Source organism: Equus asinus, chromosome 1 (assembly GCF_041296235.1).
Source record: "Equus asinus isolate D_3611 breed Donkey chromosome 1, EquAss-T2T_v2, whole genome shotgun sequence".
Taxonomy (NCBI): domain Eukaryota; kingdom Metazoa; phylum Chordata; class Mammalia; order Perissodactyla; family Equidae; genus Equus; species Equus asinus.
This window is the reverse complement of record NC_091790.1, coordinates 31,073,015-31,090,685: the sequence shown is the minus strand read 5'-3', so window position 1 is coordinate 31,090,685 and position 17,671 is coordinate 31,073,015. Positions and strand designations below refer to the sequence as shown.

Sequence of the window (17,671 nt, the reverse complement as noted above, 5' to 3'; positions counted from 1 at the left end):
GAAAATAGCAGCCATCCCACAGAACTGACTTGCTTCCAAGAGATCATCCTCACTTCTGAAAGATCGTCCCGACATCCTTCATTCCTGGGTGGCTTTGAGGCAAGTCTTGGGTCGCAGGAGTTCCACTGAGGCTGCAGAGTATTAAAGCACAGAACCACCCATTTACATTCAGAGACTCTGCAGTCAAATAACGCTTTTCTTTGGAACTGTGGGTGAGCTCCTTAAACAACCTTCTCTGCTGTTGTCCCACTGCTGTTACACACCCATGTTCTCTTTGTCAACAGACCCTGCAGAAGTATCATTGGCAACATGGTCCCCTCTAAATTTTTCTCGCCAGGGGTGTTAAGACTTTCCTAAAGCTGAAAATAGCAGACGCCAAACAGTGAAGTGTCTGGCATATTGGTACTGAAGGATGGTTCTTGAGACACATTATCTTGTAAATATGAAAATATTTCCTTTCTTGGCCTTTATTATCTTATTAAATGTGTCATCTGTGCTTTTTTTTTTTAAAGATTTTATTTTTCCTTTTTCTCCCCAAAGCCCCCCGGTACATAGTTGTATATTTTTTAGTTATGGGTCCTTCTAGTTGTGGCATGTGGGACATCGCCTCAGCGTGGCCTGATGAGTGGTGCCATGTCCCCGCCCAGGATCCAAGTTAGTGAAACCCTGGGCCGCCAAAGCGGAGCGCACGAACTTGACCACTTGGCCACGGGGCCAGCCCCTCATCATATGTGCTTTTAATTTTTTCTCCAAGAGGATTTTTTTCTTGGTATTTAAGTATCTGTATTATCTCAAGGTCCAGGTGGTAGAAGCCGTCTGCTTAGAGGTTTTCATGAGAGACAGAAGTGAAAGTCCTTTCTTTTTCTGGAAGGCAGAATTTCACTTATGTTGTCAAAGGGAAAACTACATGTTGTTTCTATCGTAGCAATAATGTTCAAACCAAGTTTGCTAAATGTAAATTTGGTATGTTAAGGTGAGGTATTTGGTAGACTTGATGAAAATTACTCAACTTTTCTTTCTTTTGCCTCAGCTAAAGCCAATTCAGATACTTTCAAATCCACTGTCTACATATAATCAGCAGCTCTGGCTGACGTGCGTTGTTGAGTTGGAGCAATCAAAAGGTATGAAGCCTGACATCGTGGAATGATTTTTCTTTGTACCATGCACCGTATTTTAAAGGTTGAAAGAGGTTTAAAAATCTTTGAACAGTGCTCAAGGGTGATATACGAGAGTGTTCATTGTTCTTTATAATGGAACAAATGGAAGCCCCTTAAATGTCCTCCAGTGTCCTGGGGAGTAAGATACGATGCAGCCCTCAGGGAGTACGGGTCAGCCCTCAGGGAGCACCGGTCAGCGCTCAGGGAGTACCTGTCAGCGCTCAGGAAGTACCGGTCAGCCCTCAGGGAGTACCGGTCAGGCCTCAGGGAACACCGGTCAGCCCTCAGGGAGTACCGGTCAGCGCTCAGGGAGTACCTGTCAGTGCTCAGGGAGTACCGGTCAGGCCTTAGGGAGTACCGGTCAGGCCTCAGGGAGCACCGGTCAGTCCTCAGGGAGTACCGGTCAGCGCTCAGGGAGTACTGGTCAGCGCTCAGGGAGTACCGGTCAGGCCTCAGGGAGCACCGGTCAGCCCTCAGGGAGCACCGGTCAGGCCTCAGGGAGCAGTGGTCAGCGCTCAGGGAGCACCGGTCAGCCCTCAGGGAGCACCGGTCAGCGCTCAGGGAGTACCGGTCAGCCCTCAGGGAGCACCGGTCAGCCCTCAGGGAGTACCGGTCAGACCTCAGGGAGTACCGGTCAGCACTCAGGGTGCATCGGTCAACCCTCAGGGAGTACCGGTCAGGCCTCAGGGAGCACTGGTCAGCACTCAGAGCGTACCAGTCAGCACTCGGAGTACTGGTCAATGCTCAGCAAATACTGGTCAGCCCTCATTGAGTACCGGTCAGCCCTCAGGGAGACCAGTCAGCCCTCAGGGAGTACCGGTCAGCACTCAGGGAGACCAGTCAGCCCTCAGGGAGTACCGGTCAGCACTCAGGGAGTACCAGTCAGGCCTCAGGGAGTACCAGTCAGCGCTCGGAGTACTGGTCCACCCTCGGCAAATGCTGGTCAGCACTCAGCGAGTACTGGTCAGTGCTCAGTGAGTACTGCTCAGCGCTCAGCAAGTACTGGTCAGTGCCAGGCATCCTGGTCAGCTCAGTGGCTGCACAGTGTCTGCGCTGCAGCTGCAGCCTTTTCATTGGGGTTCTGGAAGAACACTAAGACCTGATGCCCTAAGGCAATGGTTCTGCTCCCCAAGGACAGTTGACAATGTCTAGAAACATTGTAGCATTTTGATTGTCACAACTGGGGAGGGGGGGTGCTACCAGTATCTAGTGGGTGGAGGCCAGCGATACTGCTAAACACCCTACAAAGTGCAGGACAGACCCCTCAATGAGAATTATCTGGCCTCAAAATACCAGTGGTGCGAGGCTGAGAAACCGAAAGCATACCCAGTTTACAGTGAGTCAGCTCTGTCCTCCAAAGATGGCAGTGTGCACTGTCCCAGGGACAGTGGAGAAGGCAGGCTCTCACAGTGGGTTCTGTGTTCTGTGATTCCGATGAGGCACTTTGGTCAAGAAAGAATTTGAAAAGATAACCCTATGACCACAGTAGGTTAAGTGAAAAAAATGCATATTACATAAATATTAACTCCTTTCTATAACATTTTTAAAAGCATAAGTAAATTTGATATCACTCTGTATTTGTATGTCTAGAAAATGGTTTGGAAGGGCAGACACAAACACATTAATTATGGCTCTTTCTAGGTGGTGGGATTATAAGTGTTTAATGCCATCTTTGTATTTTTTGTTCTTTAATTTTTTTAACAATGAGCATATAATCAGGAAAAAATACATATAATCAGAAAAAATAAGTCTATTTGGTATAAAGTTAAATTAAAAATTTATGTAGGGAATTTAAAAATACAGTTTCGTTAACCATGAAGTATTTATCCTTTTGTGAAATGAAACTGATGGATCTGAAACATGGGTTTTTACACAGGCCACCCGAGGAATGGGAAGTAGAACCTCGTAGAAAGGCACGGCTTTGCTGGCAAATGTGAGGTTCTTAAATATGCTGAGGCTGGTGTGGTTGAAGACCCTCCCGGGCCGGCACAAAGCCACGCAGACACCTTTGTGGGTGTGGCATGCCTGACGTGGTCCCTGACGCTGAGTTTCTTTCTTTTATAGAAACATCTATTCAGACGCCCTTTCCCATGACTGTCAAAGTGGATGGTGTATCACCCGGCGGGACCACGAGGTTCATCCATAACAAAGTTCACAACCGGACGAGGACCCTCACGTGTGCAGGGGTGAGTGCGTTTGCGTGGTCCACGATTATTCAGCATGCTGCGCTGTTACAGGTTTGCTTTCTCGAGTAAACAGATTGAGTTGTACCAATGATGGCATGGAAAACTCACTTAACTTTACACACTGATGGCCTTGCAGATGCTTATAAACTTACACGTGTACATGCACACACACCTGTACACGCTCACACGTGCACACATGACACACACACCATGATACCTGTTCTCCTGTTCGTGTAACTTACTGCCTGGCATGTCCACAGATGACTGCTGATGGGCCCCTGTCACAGGAAGCTCTGCCACTGTTCCACGGTCATTCTCGATCGCTGGGGCTTGCTGTTGTTTGCATGCGTGTGACGAACACTCTGATCCGTTGGTGGGGGCTGAGACCCAGGCCCCTTGGGAAGACTGGCCTCCTCTTTTGAGCATGTGCCTCAGGGTGCAGTGTGTGGCTGTGGGACAGGAAACCGGGGGGCCCAAAGTGGGAAAGGAGGCCTCCCTGTTGACTGTGTCGGCACTGTGTTCTGTCAGAATCCAAAGACTCAGACCCAGCCCCCTGCTTCAGCGAGGAGGTGGTGTCAGGACTCCATGGTGGCGTGGGGACCGTGGGGAGCATCAGAAAAGAGCATGCATTTGGTTATGGGATTAGAAAGTGGTTTCCTGCTAGACTTCACGCTGGGTCCTTTCCATACCACATCTCATTCAGTCCTCTCAGCCGGCCCAGGGAGCAGGAGCTGTTGTTAGAGCCTGTATAAACTGGAAGAAACTGAGGCTGAGAGAGGTCAGAACACCTGCCCGAGGTGACACTGGTAGTGAGCGAAGGGGCCAGGATTTCAGCCCGTGCTCTTTTATTCCTACATTTGTGGCCTTAATACCCACGCACACCACCTCATTAATAATAGTTAAATACTAGGCCTCTTTATCCTGGTGAGAAAGAGTTCAGATAAGGAAGGATGCCTGTTGAGTGGCAGGCCACTGGCTGTGGTCCCTCTCTGTTGATGGCTTCTAGAAGATTCTGAAAAGGGTCAGAACCATAGCCTGAAGGGGCCTGGGTTGTCGGAGAGGTGTGCTCACAGTGCCGTCTGCTCCCCCAGCTCAGCAGCGGCTCTGGCCTGCTGGGTCCGGCAGGTGGACCTGGCTGGGTAGTGCCTTAGGGAAGCACCAGGAGTAACCGGACTCTCGTTCTGCCTCCTCCCTTTATCACCTCTGTGAGCAGGGCTGGCCGGTTTCTGAAATGCCTTTTCCTCGTCCTTCAGGTGGGGGTTATGCCTCCCCTGCCTGTCTGCGGAAAGTGGCGAGGATCAAGTTGAGTACCGTACGTGAGAGCGTGCAGTGTTTGTGTGCACCACACCTGTGTACAGTAGGTCTCCATGACTGCTGCTGGATAAACCAGAGGGACGACAGGTGCAGGGGTCTGGAAGGACCACTGCCCAAGCAGCAGCCTCTCCTCCATCCCCAGGCAGACTGGGCCTGGAGTCCAGCCTCAGCTGTAGTTCAGCCCCTGGCATTGCTGTTTCTCGGACTGAGAGGTGATGCACAGGTCGTCAGTGACTTTATTCGAAGGGTGGTGTGACTGATCTTTCTGGTTTGCCTGGGACCAGGGGGTTTCCCAGGACACGGGACTCTCCGTTTTAGAATAGGGAAAGACTCAGGCTGACTGGGACGGGTTGGTTGCCCCCCTGGAGCCTGTGCTGTGAGTAGAGCCAGAGTGTCCAGAGGCTGCTCATCTGCACTGGTGCTTCTTGGAAGCACCCGCCATGCTGCGCACCTTGGCAGTGGCCCTTCGCGCATCGCTGCGGTTTCTCTCCTCTTCTGCTGGTGGCCCTACGTCAGTTGACACTGTGTCACTTTCAGGGATTTCTCTCTTCTGTTCTCTCTCTGCTCAAGTCTTTCCCTAACCCCTCAAGGGACATCGCCCTGATGTAAATTTTTGTCTTACAGAGATACTGACCACCCTTTGATATTACCTTTTTTTTTGATGTAAAGAAAGCACATTGTCACCATTAGGCAGCAAGGTTGCCTGCACCTTGCAGGTGAGGAGGCTGTGGTCCCCTCTCTCAGTGATGTTCAGAGGGGCATCGTGACCAGTGTCAGAACTGTGGCTTGAACTTGGGATCCCCAAATCCTCAGGTGGTTTCACTGTGGTTTTTTTAAACTTGAAGATATATACAGCCTGAGATACAGCTCTTTTGTTAATTAAAACATCCCTTAAAAATCCAGATTCTTAACCTGGAAGAAGTGCTTCTCTTTGCAGCACAAACCTATTTACTCATGTAAACCTGTTCCCTCCTGATCGTGCCGAGGCCTTAGCTGCCCCCCTCAACGTGTCACCCTATGACTGGACTATTGGAGTCAAAAGAAGCATTTGGTTTGGTTGAGACCGAGGGCCTCACTCTTGCATGCCCTGGGGGCAGGAGGCCACTACACATGAGGGAAGCTGATAGAGTGGAAGAGAAACCGCAGCTCAGCTGTGATAAAAATAGCAACTGGCTTGTGCTGCAGATGTGGGCGAGCCGGGCCTGTGGTCGTGGACAGCTCCCGTCCCCTCTGAGCCCATCGCTGTGGGCTTCAGTGCAGGCCCGGCAGTGCCAGGTGGCCAGAGGGTTTGAGAGATTTTGACTCATACCTTCCTGTTGCTGCGCACTCTCCCCACTTCTCTGCCTTCTTTCCTGTCCCTTAGGTGAGCACCGCCCTCCCCGCCCAGCGCCCTATCTTTTAAGGCTTCTTGTGTGTAATACCCAGATTTGTTTTCCTCCCTGGCCTCAGGCATTCCTGCCTTGGGAAGCCTTTGATCAGTGGTAGGACTGACTCTGCCCTGCTCAGAGCCACACTTCTCCCAAGTGCCACCGGACAGCCGCAGAGCTACCTGTTTCTTCTGGGCAGTGGCCGGACATTTACTGGCACAGGGAGAGTGCATTTGAGCAGATACTGAGAAGTTCTGAAGGGAAGTGCTGGCCCAGCTGGGGTGCCTGAGGGAGAGGTGTGCCGGGCCGGGGTTGGGGGGCGGGGGAGGGAGGTGTCTTCGTCTCCCTCATCACTCTGAAATCGAGGAGACCTAGAGAGACCAGATTCTTGATTCTAAAGGACAAGAGAAAGGGGCTCTGGGCAGACAAATGAGCGTACACACCTGCATGATCACACCAGCTGTTTGCCCAGCCTTTGCTCCAGAGGCAGTCCTGACCTCCTAACAGAGATTGCAGGGGGGTGGGGGGGGGGGGAGTGATCTCTCTAGGGAATGACAGGCTAATAGGAGAGAAAGAAAATATGTAATTCACTCTGAATGTCATTAGAGCAGTGGCAGGAGTGAGCCACTTAGCTTACATTCCCCCCGTGCCCTCCCGTATTCGTGGAAATGTCAGGTGTGCATCGCATCGTTAACTTTTTATGCGGGTGACGTATTATTTGGAATCATCCAAAGCAGAAAGATTCTAATGATTGTAAATCGCATATTATTTGTTTCTAAAAATATCCATTTTTTCTAAGAACTGTTCTTTCTAAGAACTGTTTTTGGCCGACATCTGAATTTTTCTGGGCTTCTGGCAGTTCCCTGGGGATGATCAATTCTGATCGTCTGTTGTTGAAATGTGTTCCTTCGTGGGTCACTTGGTGGGCGGGTGAGTCTTGCTTGCTTTAAAGACACGAATCTTCCTTGTGTGTTTGCAGAAATGTGCAGAAATTATTGTGGCTCACCTTGGCTACTTGAATTACACTCAGTATACAGTGACTGTGGGATTTGAACACCTGAACCTGCCCATCAAGGAGATGAACTTTATAGTAAGTATACCAGCTGACCTCACATGTTTTCATGGCTCATTTGTTTAGCTCCCGTTCTTTTGTGGAAGGATCGAAATAAATCACAGCATTGAAGTCTTGTCGTTTTGGACAGTGGGAGACGTGTACAGTTTTTAAAAGCTGTAGGAAAAGCAGTTTCTTAAGTATGTGGGACCAAGAGAAGCTTAAAAAAACAGCAGGAAGTTGGTAGTTTAGTGGTGTGCTGAGATTGAGAACAGAGAGGGGAGAGTAGCCTTCAGGGGGAAGGTGATTAAGAAGTTACCAGGTGCACCCCTTCTCCAGTCCCTGCACGTGGTCTTCAGGCCCTGCCAGAACCTCTGGTGAGGGGTGGGCACCACTCTTCTGTGGCGAGCCCCCAGATGCACAGCTCTAATTCTTAGATTTTCCTGCCTTGTGTCCAGCTGGAATCAGCCTCCTTGTTCCTTCCACTTGTCGGGAGTCAGAATACTCAGCACAGTGACTAGGAATGTGGGTTTCAGACTGGACAGACAGAGGAGCTGGGTTCAGATCCTGGCGCCATCGTTTATAGTTTCACATTGTTGCTTCCATTTCCTTATCATAAAATATCTCATAAAGCTATTAAATGAAGGTGCTAATGGGTCCCTTTTTCACAATAACACTTCATTGAGATATAATTCACATCCCATAAAAGAAACCTGCGAGTAGTCATTTCCCATTTCTCCCTCCCCCGCCCCAGGCCACCACTAATCTGCTTTCTCTTTCTATGGATTTGTCTATTATGGACATTTCCTATGAATGGCATCATACAGTATGTTGTCTTTTGTGAATGGCTTCTTTCACTGAGCATAGTGTTTTCTACATTCTTCTAGTCTGTTGCGGGTTTTGGTTCTTCCTTCCTTTTTCGCTGAATCATATTTCATTGGACGGGTGTACTACATTGTGCATATCCATCCGTCAGCTGATGAGCATTCAGGTTGTTTCAGTTTTCAGCTGTCGCGAATACTGCTGAGAACATTTGTGCACAGGTTTTTATTTTCACCAGCGGGTACCCTTCACTAAGACATTATGGGGTATAGACACTCTCTTGCGTGCCTCACATGCCCCGTCCCGTCCACTCACCTCTGTGGTGGCGCCTGCCGCCTCCCTTCTCCTGGGAGGCTCTGGTCGGCTGGAGCTGGGATCGTGCACAGTGCCTGCTCATTGTCCGGCGCTCAACAAATGGCAGCTGTTGTTACATACATACTGTTTTTGCTTCATGTTCTGTCTCTAGACTCCCCAAAATGAGTTTTATTCTTTATCCACCTGATCACTCTACAGATGCTTGTAGATGGCTGTCTCCTCCCCTCCGAGGCTTTCCCTTTCCTTCACTCCCCTGGGGCTGTGCCTTCTGTACCCCTTGGCTCCAGGTTTCCTTCCTGTGGCTGCCCCAGTCAGCCTGGCCGAGGGGCGGGTGCTCCCCATGTGGAAGGTGCAGGCGGCCCTCCAGGCGTTGCTGGGGCCCAGACAGCTGCCTCCTCTGGAGCCTCATCACCCGTCGGCTTGTGTTCCGCCAGCTGGTAAAGACCCCTTGGATTATTCTCCGAAACTGCCATGAAGTCTGGGCTTCTTCATTCTCTGCTTCTGGGGTTGGTTTCTAACAGTTCTCACACATTGCTCAGACGTCACACTTCACTCTTGGGTTTCCCCTTGGTGGTTTTGGCTTCTCGCTCCAGCCTCTCTGGATCTTTTGAGCTTGAATCTGGATTCTGTTCTTTGTTGTGTGAGCGACTTCCTAGTGCTCTGTCCTCAGTAAATCTGATCAGCGTTTTGCCTGTGTCCTCAAGTTCGTGATACAGAGTTTGAACCCAGACGAGGTCTGAGACACATGCCCTAGGTGAGGCGCACTTTGATCTCGTCCTGCGCTTACCATGTGCGCTTTAGACTTTGCTATTTCGGCATCAATAAGAAAGAAAAGAGTGCCACGTTTCTCAAACAAGGGACCTGCCCTTTCCGTTGTCTTTATCGGGAACACCGTCCCCTAGAAGCCACTTATCAAAGTTCTCAGCAGGTTTCCCTGTGGACTTTAACCTCACCCCGGCTCTGTTACAATAGTTTGGGTCACTGTTTTATTGGTTTTGATCATGGTTCTCTCCTTCCATCTTTGACATCTGTTTACATTTCCTCTTAAACTTATTCCTAAGTAATTTGATGGGTATTTCAGATAAACTTGGTACATGTCACTCCGCCATTGTTAATGGAAGGCAGCTGCTGTGATGTGCTCTTACCAGAGGGCTCACCAAGGCAGTCACCATCAGAACAGCTCACCTCGAGTTATGCCAGTGGCTAGTTTCCCTTTGGGTGGCACTCTTCAACATCTGGAAAGCTAACACGTAAGACCCTTGGGATTTGCCAGGGATGTCACCTAAGATATTTCTACGTTTTTGGTACATTCTTATATTTATCCAGCAGAGTGCCTGGCAACAGTTAGGACTGTAATAAATATTTATTGGTTGAACTGAAGAATAACACCATAACTCTTCATAAGTTAAGAAATTCAGATGGCCAACAGACTTAAGAAATGATGTTCATCTGTGCTGTAAACCAAAGAATTGGAGAATACAAGAAGGAATTTTTTTTTTTAAACCTACCACTCTGGCAAATAGGAAAAAACACCAACAAGAAAAATACCGTGTAGGGTTGGTGAAATGCAAGTTCTCTCCTCCAGGTTGATGGGGGTTCAAGCTGATTGTTGTTGGCAGTTTGGGGGCAGTTTGGCAATGTATCAAAACCTCTATGTACATGTTCTTTTTGACCTAATAATTCTACTTCTAGGAATTTATTCTAAAGAAATAATTGGAAATGTACACAAAGGTTTATGTTCAAACATGTTCCTCATAGCAGGAAGTTGGGAGCAATCTGTGTGTCAGCAGTAGAGTTCTAGTTAAATGAATAAATTAGTTCCTCTGTAGCTGTTAAAATAATAAACTGGTCACAAAATGGGATAGATAGCACAAACCACATACTGATTAAAAAAATGCATGAGTTAAAAGTGTTCACAAAAATTTTATATTATGGAAAACTGTCTGGAAGGCTATCTCTGGGTGGTGGGCTTAATGTTTAATTTCTTCTTTTTTTCCTGTATTTTTGATAATGAGCTTTTATTACCTTTATAATCAGACGAGAAAATTATTTTTAAAAAAACAGCTCCAACTCCTAAGACAACTGATATTTGAGAGAGCAAGTCCAAGACACACTCTAGCCGTTCACTCTGAGCAGCTCAGTTTTCGAAGAGCTATCTCAGAAAAATTACAATCTAATATTATGTCTGCAGCTTGTATAAAGATGCAGTAAGAAATTAGAGAGCCTTATGCAAAGTGTTTCCATAGCTTTTATAAAATTGCTGTTGAAGACAGTATCAGTTACTCTGTGACCTCTGACCCTCCAAACAGAATTTCTTTTGACTATTTGTTATCATACCTTTTGTTAAAGAATGAAAGCTATAAACTCATTATGTTTCTCTTTTGGTATTAGCTGCTAGAAATTTCAGAAATAAGTTGTATGTTGAATTGTAGTAATTACTAACATCCTGGTATAGGTTTTTGGCATAATTATTTACCCTCTTTCTTTGTAATTTTACCTTTTAAAAAACTTTAAACAATTGTTTCTATCTTATCTGGCTTTTTGTTGTAAGCTACCTTCATTCCCTTTTGTAAACAAAGTGTAATGAATGAAATATGTCGTAACAGTATTTTAGTGTTACTGTAACACTCCCACCAGAATGGCTAAAATGGGAGACAGAAAAATGCCAAAGTCGGCAGGGATGTGGCACAACCAGAGCTCTGGCACCCGGCTGGTGAAAGTGTAAATTGGTGCAACACATATATTGACTGAAAGACTGGCATTTAAATGTTTGTGTCATGCAGCGCAATTCTTAATAGCTGCAAACTGTAAACTCCCCATCGGCAGTAGAATGGATACACCGATTGTCGTTTGTTCCTATAGTGGAATGTTATGCAGCAATGAGAATGAATGATTACAGCTACATGCAACATTAGGGGTGACTTTCCCAAGCATAATGTTGAATGAAATAAGCGAAATACAAAATAGTACGTAGTGTAGGATTCCATTTATGTGAATTACAAAAACAGGCAAAACGAATCTGTGCTGTTCAGTCAGGATTCGTGTTGGTCTTGGGTAGGTTAGCGACTCAAGGACACATCAAGGGAGGGGCTTCTGGGGTCAGAATACGGTTTACACCATTGTGTTCCGTTTGTGACAATTCATTGAGCTGTATACCTGGGATACGTACACAATTTTTTGTAGGTATATTATCTTTCAGTAAAAACTTAACAAAATATATAGTGTACTTTAAAAATCAGAGCTCATCGGGATGCTGGCTGTGTAACCACATACATTTCTTTAGACAGTTCTTGCTGCTTTGACAGAATTTGAGAGTTTCTGTTCCTTTTGGTTAGCATTTCCTTGGAAATCTTCGGCGTTTGGAGTTTGAGTGCTGGGTTCTCTCGCCGTGTGTGCTGGTGCTCTGGGCTCTTCTGCAAGAGCTCGGGGCCACATGGTCACCTTCCCCTGGGCTCCACCATTTCTCCCACTAGCCAGCTCCTCCTTGTCCATGAACATCAAGTTCAGGGTGAAAATTACCCCACTTGGTCCCCAACCTCCTGAGAGAGAGAGTTGTCACTAGGACAGGCCCAGCGTGTTCCGATGGTCTGTTTTTAGCAGACCGTGTCTGTGCTTAGCAGACGTCTGCGTAGCTGATGCTCCTTTTCCTGTCTCGGCCTGCGTGCAGGCTTTACGTTCTGTCTGGCGTTGTTGCTGATGCTACAACCCCTTAATTGGAGAAGTTCGGCTTCTCTCCTCTGGTCCTCAATCCCATATTCTATGAACATTTGGTTCATTGATTTATACTTACATGTATATCTTTTTGAAGTCACGTGCAAACTTTCCATCTCTTCCTCTTTTCTCAACTCTTATTCCTTGGATTGCATCTTGCCCACATCCCATTGCCATGGTCCAGTCAAGACTACCCCCAGGGCTTGTAGGTACTTATGAGATATTGCTCATCTCCTATGTTTTTGAAAAAGTTTGTTTCATTGGCCATGCTCTGCGTTTGCCATGGGGCATAGACTTTAGACACCAGGCAGATTGCTTTCCTTCATTTTTCTGTCATTTTCTCCTGAGCTTTATGAGCACCTTCTGTACACATCACATCAGCTTCCTGTGTCCTCAGGGCCAATCTAGACATTTTTCTCTCTAATTAAATGCTCTTTAAGTTGATTCTTGAGTGACGCTCTCTGGCCAGCTCTTCATGTCTCATTTCCTCTTGTTTCTTCCTAAGCCGTGACCTTTCACTGGGGGCTGAGATTAAAACAACAGCCCATGTCCCAGAGTCCTTCAGTTTTCTCTGCAGTGGACACTTGGGGTTTCCCTGTGAACCGAGAGGACTGGCAGCAGGTGTGCGTTAAGAAGTCCTGACGGGCTTCCTGGATCGCACTTGATAACGTGGGTCTCATAGGACAAATTGCAATAGCGTATGTTAGGCTTTTTATCTCCAAATATTTCTGTGTAAGACCTTTCAATGTTTTTCAAGTCTTGGAAACCCAGGCTGTGAATCTGAGCGTGGGGCCCTAATTCCAGGCGTTGCCTGGGGTGGCACTGATCTGAGGACCCTGTACTCTGAAAAACTCCCACTCGTGTGTGTTCTTGTGGCTTCCCTATTCAGAGGACTCTCTGAGAGTGTCATCAAATATTTGTTCTCTGCCCCCAAGTTCGTCAGCTCCTGGAGGCAATTTTACTGATCCTATTTTTTTTAAGTTCTGTCGTCTCATGTCTGCACAGGATTAGACATATTTGCTTGCATGTAACCAAAGTTGGTGCTCAACAAATGTTGAATGGAGGAACTGGACCAAAAACCTGTAGATTCTAACTGGGGAGAAAAGATCGAGGGTATGAAATGAGCACTTGTTCCAAAGGTCAGTTCACGGTGTGGCAGGGTGAGCCAAGTCTCTGAAAGGACAAAGGCGGCTTTGTCACTCCAAGGAACCTTGACGGAGAAGCCTGTAAACAGATTGATAGGTCTTAAGATTTCAAAGTAAATGTCTAGAGCTGGAGTGCTCCCTGGGATTTTACTCTAAGTTTCTTTTACTTTTTAATTTAAAATATGCATTTTGATGCTTAAAAATAAGTGCAAAAACAAAAACCCCTAATTCTGTAGAATTAGGTCCGTACAGTGGCTGCCACCTAATCATGGTGCTGGTGCAGGCACCGGCCAGCTATTTGATAGAATCCCTGTGACCTTTCTCCTCCTGGCCCTGGCATCACTGGATCCACGGTGACTGGAGGGCCACTGTCTGCAGTGGAGGGGCCAGGGCCCTGCTCTCTGAGCTTTGTGCGTCCTTCTTGGGCTTGCTCAGGGGAAAAAGAGAGACTTTTCAAGCCCTTGGCACAAAGGAACGCCAGGTGGAGCTGTGAGGCTGGTCTGGCCTCAGAGGACCACAAAGCTGATTCTTCTGAGCTGCTGCGAACAGCGGCAGCCCCCCAGAGAGACATCCGATGTGGAAATGGTTTCCTCGGATCAGGAAGGACGGGGGAAGGTGTGACAGGAGGAAAGTGAGGCTGGACGGCACGTGGCAGGTTCTGAGTGCCCACTGTGCGTCAGGTCAGCTCCTGCTCGGATCCGGTCCTGAAAGCCAGGATGTAGCATTACCTTTCTTCTCCTTCTCAACTCATCTTTTTGCATCTCTCTCCTTTTAGGTCATATTTTAGAACTAAAATGCATGTTTTAGGTTTAGCTATATTTGTTGAATAAAGCATTGTTTTCTAGGGCTAATTTATAAAGTGGGTGAGTTGCTTGTTTGCACAGCTCTGACAGAATCTTAAGGCAGAATCCCCCCTCCTTCAGGGGTGTCCATGGTTCTTTTTTTTCTTGAGTTGCAGTCCCTTAAGGGTAAAAAAATACATACTTCCTCCAGTGTTACTTTAAACATATTTTGTGAGTTTTTTCCTGATGGAAACACTTTTTTCTCTTCTTGATTATGCCTTAGAATCTGGTTTTTCAACTAAGGTATGTATTATACTTTTTTCTCTTTGAGTATTATGTTCACGTCAATACCCCCCCCCCAATCAGTGCTCATAATCTCTACCCTGATTATTTGTAAATGATGCAATTGTAAAATGTAAGCACTGTAGCAATAATCACAATAGTTGTATTGTGTTTTGGATTTATGAGTGCAGCTGCTCTTTACTGAACTCTTGCCATTTGCCAGACACTGTGCTAAATTTCTTATATGCATCATCTTATTTAAATGTCATGGTAATTCTCCAAAGTAGGTAAGAGTAACCCCATCTCATGGCAGAGAAATCCAAGGTTTAGTAAGATTAAGTAAGATGCCCAACTAGGAGATGGAAGGGCTGGCATTCGAACCTGAGTCTCTGACTTCAAAATTCATATGCCCTTGAGGCAGCCCTGATTGCCTAGTGGTTAGAGTTGGGCACACTCTGCTTCGGTGACCTGGGTTGGGTTCCCAGGTACAGAACCACACCACCTGTCTGTCAGTAGCCATGCTGTGGCAGCGGCTCACATGGAAGAACTAGAAGGACTTAAAACTAGAATATACAAGCATGTACTGGGGCTTTGGGGAGGAAAAACAAAAATTCATATGCCCTTAATCACTAGGATCTCTACTTTCCTATTAATTTCGATTATTCATTGTTGGTTTTTGTTTGTTAGCTTTTTTGAAGTATAATTGACATACAGGGAGGTGCATGGATTTAAAATATAAAATTTGATCCATTTTGACATGTGTATATACCTGGGAAACCATCCCCACAATCAAGGTAACAAGCATGCCCATCACCCCTAAAAGTTTCCTCATGCCCCTCCTCCTGGTACCTTCTCATCCCCAGGCCCCCACTGATCTGCTTTCATTACAGACTCCTTTGTATTTTTTAGAATTTTGTATAAATGCCATCATACAATATGTTTGAGTTCTTTCACTCAGCATAATTCTTTTGAGATTGATTGATGGTGTTGGGCGCATCAATAATTCATTCCTTTTTGTTGCTGAGTAATATTCCACTGTGTGGATATAGCAGAAATTGTTTATCCCTTCACCTGTTGATGGACGTTTGGATTGTCTCCAGTTTAGGGCTGTCATAGAGAAAGGTGCTGTGAACATCTGTGTACACGTCTTTGTATAGACACATGCTTATATTTCTCTCGAGTAAATACCTAGGAATGGGGTGGCTGGCTCATATGCTGGGGATGTGTTTAGCTGTTTCAGAAACTGACGGACTGTTTTCCAAGCTGGTGATATTGTTTTGCATTCCCATCAGCAGTGTCTGAGAGTTCCAGTTGCTCCACATTCTTGTCACAGCTTGGTTGGTCAGTGTTTTTAATTTTGGCCACTCTGATAGGGGTGTGCTGGTATTGCATTGTGGTTTTAATTTGCAAAACTTTGGAAATGTTGTCTTCTGGCTGGCATTTTCTGACAAGAAATCTGCTTTCATCCTCATCTTTGTCTTCGGTAATTACGCTCCTCCCCTCCTACCCCCATTACCGTCACTTTTAAGATTTTTCTCTTTTACTTATTTAAACAATTCAAGTATGGTGTGCCTTGTTCTCTTCTTTATATTTCTTGTGCTTAGCATTCATTTGAGCTTCTTGGATTTGCAAGTTTGTAGTTTTCATCAAATTTGGAAACATTTTGGCCATTATTTCTTCAAATATTCTTTCTCTCCTCCTGCCCCGTTCCCCCACAGAAATTCAAGGACTCCAAACACACGTCTGTTAGGCCACTGGACGTTGTGTCATAGCTTCCTGATGCTCTCTTGATTTTTCCCTCCGTTTCATTTTAGATCATTTCTATTGCTGTCTTCACGTTCCCTGATGTCTGCAACGTCTGCTCTGCTGTTGGTCATTTCCCAGCTCTCCACTTCATATATTCTCTCTTTCCTCTGGCTTCTCCTTATCTGCTAGTTCCATCATCTGTGATGTCTGGGTCAGTTTCAGTTGATTAGTTTTTCCCCCATTATGGTTCATATTTTCTTGCTTTTTTACATGTCTGGTATCTTTGATTCAGTGCCAGGTGTTATTGGTTGTTAGATTCTGTGTTCTTATGAATGTTCTTGAGCTTTGTTCTGGGATGTTGTAGTTGCTTGGCCACAGAGTGATCTTTCCAGGCCTTGCTTTTAAACTTCGCTAGGTGGGACCAAAGTGGCATTGGGTCTACAGCAGATTTTTTCCCCCAGCTGAGGGAAAGCATTCGGAGTGCACTCTCCAATACCCCTTTGATGGTGCATTTTTTCTCTCTGCTGTGGGAGCAGGCACTGCTGCTGGCCCTCTGTGCGTGCCAGTGATCCTTTTAGGGATTTCCCCCCGGCCCTGGGTGCTTACTCACACGCACGCTCTGGTCAGCGTTCAGGTGAAGACAGGAGGGGTTGACGGTGGCAGGTGTCCAGAGCTCTCTCTGTACAGCTCTCAGTGCTCTGTCCTGTGAATCGTGGCCTGTGTACTGTTTCCCTGGACACTTGGCAGTTATGTTCACGTCTCAGGGAGACCACTGGGCTCTACTTGGGTTCCCCCCATGGCTTGGGGCAACCAGAAGAGGGTGCACCTCTTTCCCATCAGCCAGAGATTCTTGTCTATCATTGCCTCGTGTCCAGCATCTTAAACCATATGTGTGTGTATGTATTTTTTTAATGTTTCGGGCAAGTAAGGTAAATCCCGTGTCTGTAACTCGGTCCGTCCTGAAGTGCATTTTTTAAGTGGCTCAGATGATTTTAATTCAATGCATTAAAGTGATAGGGCTCTTGGCCGAGTGCAGGGCAGCGTCCTGGGGTGTGTGGCCGAGGTTGGAAGGGCCGCCTTCTGCCTCCGTCAGTATGTGGTGCCTGCATCCTCGGCTGTTGGGTATACACTTGATGTGAATGAAACTACCCAGCAGCATGAGAACTGACAACTGTAATTGTACTGTACTTTTTTGGTTTCAGATTAATATTTATATGTCTCACTTAATCTTTTTTTTAGAACATCCTACCTACTCACATTTTTGCATCTTTTAAAAATCTGTTTCTTCTAGTGGAAAGCATGGCTTCTTCTAATAAAGAGTTTGACGGTATTAATTTTTTTTGTATGAGATTTAAAAGCCAAATGGGCGTATCATGATTATAGAATAATTTATGTGCCAGATCCATCATTAGTGGAACCCTATTTAAAACTGTTTTCAACTCTTGCTAATTAAGATTTTCAAAGTCTGTGTTCTTTAATATAAAAATAAAATATACTAAGTGTGAAAATTTTAGAACATGTAAGAAAATATAAGGAAAAAGAACATTTTAAATTATGTGTGGTCTTACATTTAGCGATAACTATTATTAATAATCTGGTGTACTTCCTCTTAGATGCATTTTTGTTTCCAAATTGTTTTCCCGCTTTCCATTTTAGTGGAAGACTTATGACCCTGCATTTTCCCAGTTGGAAATTTGGTTCCGGTTTGTCTTCGTGGTGCTCACCTTCATTGTCACTGTGAGTACCATTCACCTGGCGGACCACGTGAGGACACTGACAAGGGCAAAGCTAGT

General features: G+C 46.1%; 1 protein-coding gene across 4 annotated transcripts in view; it reads left to right on the top strand.

The window, feature by feature from the left end:
• Positions 1 to 17,671, top strand: part of TMEM181 (transmembrane protein 181) — a 72,716-nt gene that overhangs the window by 39,445 nt on the left and 15,600 nt on the right. For all 4 annotated transcript variants that reach the window (XM_070483649.1, XM_014846946.3, XM_070483605.1 and 1 more), the window contains 4 exons: positions 1,031 to 1,121; positions 3,222 to 3,343; positions 7,004 to 7,114; positions 17,535 to 17,615. In XM_070483649.1, the coding sequence (XP_070339750.1) occupies positions 1,031 to 1,121; positions 3,222 to 3,343; positions 7,004 to 7,114; positions 17,535 to 17,615 (405 nt within the window). The remainder of the gene's footprint in view (positions 1 to 1,030; positions 1,122 to 3,221; positions 3,344 to 7,003; positions 7,115 to 17,534; positions 17,616 to 17,671) is intronic.